This window comes from Eurytemora carolleeae, unplaced genomic scaffold (assembly GCF_000591075.1).
Source record: "Eurytemora carolleeae unplaced genomic scaffold, Eaff_2.0 scaffold877, whole genome shotgun sequence".
In the NCBI taxonomy this organism is placed as follows: Eukaryota; Metazoa; Arthropoda; class Copepoda; order Calanoida; family Temoridae; genus Eurytemora; species Eurytemora carolleeae.
The window spans coordinates 56,378-61,762 of NW_019396780.1; the positions used below are offsets into that span (position 1 = coordinate 56,378).

Genomic DNA, 5,385 nt, shown 5'->3' on the forward strand with positions numbered 1-5,385 from the left:
AATTTCCATTCTTTAATGCTTGGAGCGTGTAAGAATATACATTCTTTCACGCTCTGACCGTGTAATAATTTCCATTCTTACACGGTCTGAGCGTTAAAGAATGAAAATTCTACACCTACAGTGTAAGAATAAGCATTCTTAAACGCAAGGAAGCGAACAATATTAAAATTGTTCCTTCTGAACCGTGTAATAATGGGAATTCTTACACGATAGGTTTACTACTATGGAACCGAACAGATATGATATAATAGAAAATATAAACGTGTAAGAATTTAAGATGTAACATTTAAGGGGGTCCTATGTAACACCTTTGTACTCTGGGAGCTTTAAAACTATATAGTAGATAAGGAAATTTCAAATGTCCAAATCCTGAAGTTAGGTAATTCATTGAAGAGTGAATCGATGAGTAAGAATTTAAACCCGGCGGTAGGTCCGGTAGGTAGTTCATTAAATTCGGTCCCTGGTTGATTGATTGATTGATTGTAATTCATTGTTTTAATAGATCTTGTTTCGACCAAAAAAAGGTTCCAAAATTCCTGAATTTTCGCGTATAAAGAGAAATCCAAAAATACCTAAATATCCTATTATAAAAAAGACCCCAAATACCTGGTTATCCCTGTCTAAAGAAAAGACCCCAAATACCTGGTTATCCCTCTCTAAAGAGAAGACCCAAACTGTTCCTGTAAGGAGCCAAGCAACTTCAAACAAGATGTAAACTGAAATTAAATGATGATTATTTCAGGTAATTAACTAATGTCATCTTCATTCTTCATTATAATTAAATTTCACACAAAATAAATGCTTCAGTCACTGTAACAGAGAAACCACAATTCAATATAAATTTTAAAAGTTAAAAGATGTTAAATATTCTAGACCCAACAAAGCTTTTACGGTACCGTTGCCAATCGGAAATACCACTCTATGAATGGAGGGTCACTTAATGATTTAATTAAGTAGGTATAAAAAAATGTGTAATAAAACAATCCAAACCTGGGATTATGAAGACAACAACATTGTTCATAAGCTTAGAGAGAATAAAATAAAACCAAACCAAACCTGGGATTATGAAGACAATAGCATTGTCCATAAGCATAGAGAGAAAAAACCAAACCAAACCTGGGATTATGAAGACAATAGTATTGTCCATGAGCTCGGAGAGAATAAAACCATACCAAACCTTGGATTATGAAGACAATAGTATTGTCCATAAGCATAGAGAGAATAAAACCAATCCAAACTTGGGATTATGAAGACAATAGTATTGTCCAAGAACTCGGAGAGAATAAAACCAAACCAAACCTGGGATTATGAAGACAATAGTATTGTCCATGAGCTCGGAGAGAATAGGACATCGATGTGCCAAGGCAGGATTCAGTTCGTCGAATAACAGGTACAAAATAGGAACTAAAATCAATTAAATTAAATATTAGGATATTAATAACAGGATAAAGAAACCAAATAAAACGATTTTGGGATCTCATAACAAACTAGTAGGAACCGAAAAAAATAGATTTCAGGAACAAACTAACTGGACTTTATTAACGAAATAGAATTAAAAGAATCTTAATGGCAGCATTTAATAAGCTTAAAAGGTTTTATGAATTTATAACATGCAGAATTTAAGAAAATAATGTAAATGATTTTTCGAACTAAATATTTAAAACCTGATTTTAGGTACTTATTAATTGGATAATAAAAATCAACAAAATTAAGTATTAGAAAAAGAACATGAAAGATCCCCAACGTGAGAACCCCAGACCGACATCCGTGAGAGGGTCTCAGTCGAGGGTGCAGAGGCGCCATATGATCCCCGCAAAAATGACCTCCGAGCCTCAGGATTTGCAGAATTACCTCCAGGCCCCGCAAACTGGTCTCCCAGCCTCCGTGACGTCACCAAGCCTCCCGCCATTCTGTCTCCACGCCCCGCATTTTGGTCTCCGTTTGTTGATTTTATTTTTTGTTTAAATTTATTGGCTTAACCAAACAAATATCAAAATATATCTCTTCATAGTAGACTCAGTCATAGTTTAAAGAATCGTTTAATCAACATTTTTGACATGTTAATTCATTTTTTTGATCTGAAGTTGTTTTTCTGTAAAAGTTTACATTAGGATGGAATGAGTAAAAGACGACCTTTATAAACGACTTATCTAATATTTTGAAGGCATCATGATTTTAAGATTTTATTAACTCTCGATTCCTTAGCATTACATTTTATCATAAAAATTAATGAGGATCTGTCCTATAATATACGAGTTTTTGCGCACCCCCCCCCCCCAAAATGCCAAAATGCGGGGCGTGGATACAGAATGGCGGAAGGCTTGGTGACGTCACAGAGGCTGGGAGACCAGTTTTGCGGGGCCTGGAGGTAATTCTGCAAATCCTGAGGCTCGGAGGTAATTTTTGCGGGGATCATGGCGCCTATGCACCTCCTCCCTCCTCAGTCAGGTGCTGATAAATCTTACTAAAAATCTTTAATAAGAACATCCTGGATTACCAAACAAGCTGTTTGTCTTACAGGGTAAAAATTTGCTTTGAAAAGGATTTTCCGTATCCTTTTATAATAAACCATACAGGTTGTTTGTGTCTCAGTCTAATAAACCAAACAGATTGTTGTGTTCTTGTCTAATAAGTTGGTGTATCCTACAAATAAACCAAACAGTTTGGTGTATCCTACCAAATAAACCTTAAAAGGTTTGGTGTATCATACCTAATAAACCAAACAGGTTTAATATATCCTACCTAATAAAACAAACAGATTTGATGTATCCTACCTAATAAACCAAACAGGTTTGATGTATCCTACCTAATAAACCAAACAGGTTAATTGTATCATACCTAATAAACCAAACAGGTTTGGTGTATCCTACCAAATAAACCAAACAGGTTTGGTGTATCCTACCTGATAACCCAAACAGGTTTTATGTATCTTATCTAATAAACCAAACAGGTTTGATATATCCTACCTAATAAACCAAACAGGTTTGATGTATCCTACCTAATAAACCAAACAGGTTTGATGTATCCTACCTAATAAACCAAACAGGTTTTATATATCCTACCTAATAAACCTGAACATCCTGCCACTATATGCCAAATAGGAAGGTTTGGTTGTGCAGGGCAGTCCTCGAGATGGTGGCCTCCTAGGATAATAGAAATATTGTTGATTTAACTTAAAATTTATATTTTTGTTTAAAAAAACTCGAAAAGTAAAAAGTAATATAAAAAGTAGATTCCATCTGTTTTGCCAAAACAAGAAACCCTAGGGTTCAAACAGCAACTTAAAATATGTTAGATGAACTAAACTTTTATTTATTAGCTTAGAGACAAGTTTGAGAGGGGGGATGGTTGAAATAGAACTTAAATCACCTCTCTATATCCCAAAATAAAATTTGCCATTTATTATTAAGAAATCAACAAGGAGGGAGCGCTCAGTCTAAATAATTTTCAGGGCTATACATTTGGAATAATTACGCACTCCCCCTTAAATTGGACATAAGCTGAAAAGTAGTTTTCCTTTTATGGAACGGTTCACCCAAAAAAAAATCTTTTTACCCATTAAAATTTTTTAATTTCCGCAATTCAGCAAAAAAATAATTTAAATGTTTTGGGTCTAGTGGCAACAATTCCTATAGGGATGAGGGGGATAATTGTTCAATAAAAAATTCTCCAGGTTCAAAAACTAACATCAATTTAAGCATTAACCAGTAGTTGAACTATCCGTGTCTTATTTAAAATCTCTTTATTAATAAATTCTAATTTCTAAATAAATTATTTACTTATAATACTTAACATACACTCAAAATGAGTGAGATAATTATAATAATTTTGTCAAGAAAGGTTTAAAAACTTACCAACTGATATTATTGCTATAGAGAGAAGAGGGATAATTAAATACTGAAGAGCCCTGTGGACAATTATAGTTTATTTCAAATCTTCATATTTTTCAACCAAAAAATTATCAATAATTGTGTTAACAGAACAAGTATGAAACAAAAATCAGAAGCATAATTGTTTTGAAGGAAAAAAATTTGCTATGTAATTAGTTTACAGAAACTGTTAACGTAATTTCTGGTGATCCTCCAGTTAGAGAGTGGCATGTCCGATTCACAACGGTATCTCTAAAAGCTCTGCCTGAGCAAAAATGCATACGATATCCATCATTTTACGCATTTTTCTTCGGGAATAATATTAAAAAATCGTCAGAATTAAACAATTTAAGATATCTTCCACATATCGTTGTCAATAAGACATGCCGCTCTTAAGATGGGAGGATCTTGTAATTAATATTACATTCCCTTTAAGGATTGATTTTCAAGAATATTAGAAAAACTATTCCTTGTAGATAAGCGGACATACGTTGGTATATCCTTGTCATTTGTAAATATACACATTTTTCAAATTTTATTTAATTTCGGTTCATATTTTACAGGGTTGGGATCATTCTTGCTGAAAATAAAAATATTAATTTAAATAGTAAATAATTTCCAAGCTAACGATAAAGGATATATTCAACTAATCTAATTTTAATTCAAATTTTTCTGTGAGATCAGATTGAGTCATGCATATCATGTGTCAAGACAACACCCTGAATCCTGATATGATTTGGCACAAAACGGAAAAATGGGGGCGAGGTGTAAATCGTTCTGTAGATCATAAATTATAGATCAAATTAAAAATAATTGTCACAAATCTTGAAATCACAATTCCTTCTACATAAAACACTAAGAATTTCAATGCATTATAATGTTGACAAATTGTCGATTGTGTACAGTGTGCTGCATAGAATATTTATGAAAACAGGGGGTTTAAAAGAAAAAATGTTCGATTAAAATTATCTTTTATTGATTTATTAGATTTTTGTCAATTAGGGTTTATATTTTTTGTGTTTATATTTATCCCTGTTCAAAGCTTTCTTTTCTACCTGCTTTCTTTAGTTTTTTATTTTGAAGAAGGAAAAGTCATTAATGGAATTTTATATTATATAATATATTATATATTACTATTAGAAAGTTAAAAATCTAGTTTTTTAGTCTTTAGTCATTAATTTTGACTCTTTTTGAGTCTTTTAAGTCAAAAGCGGCACGATTTTTTGTTCCTAATTATTAATTTTTTTGTTCCCAAAAAATCTTGCCCCCACCCTCACTTAAATCCTGTATCCGCCCCTGATTGTGATATGAAGCGCTCCGAAATTTGTTATCACTTGGCAAACCCCTGAAGAGTGGAGGGTGCTATGGAAACGCCTCACCACGGAAATGCCTTAGATAAACGGACTCATAAAACTAAAGGGATTTGGGTCAAAATCCTGACGCAGCTGGGTTGGGAGGGGGAAATTTGTTGCACCCCCTTTTCGATCAGAGCCGTACTTGGGGGGGGGGGGGGGGG

The 5,385-nt window shown here is 33.4% G+C and overlaps 1 protein-coding gene across 1 annotated transcript; it reads right to left on the bottom strand.

Annotated features, from left to right (window-relative positions):
• Positions 1 to 480: 480 nt before the first annotated feature.
• LOC111708624 (uncharacterized) lies at positions 481 to 4,469 on the bottom strand. The gene is made up of 5 exons (XM_023482059.1): positions 4,339 to 4,469; positions 3,855 to 3,907; positions 3,063 to 3,143; positions 1,300 to 1,404; positions 481 to 716 (listed from the first exon to the last, which is right to left on the bottom strand). The coding sequence occupies exons 1-5, from the start codon at positions 4,392 to 4,394 to the stop codon at positions 496 to 498; spliced, it is 516 nt and encodes a 171-aa protein (XP_023337827.1). The 5' UTR covers positions 4,395 to 4,469; the 3' UTR covers positions 481 to 495.
• Between the last annotated feature and the right edge of the window lie 916 nt (positions 4,470 to 5,385).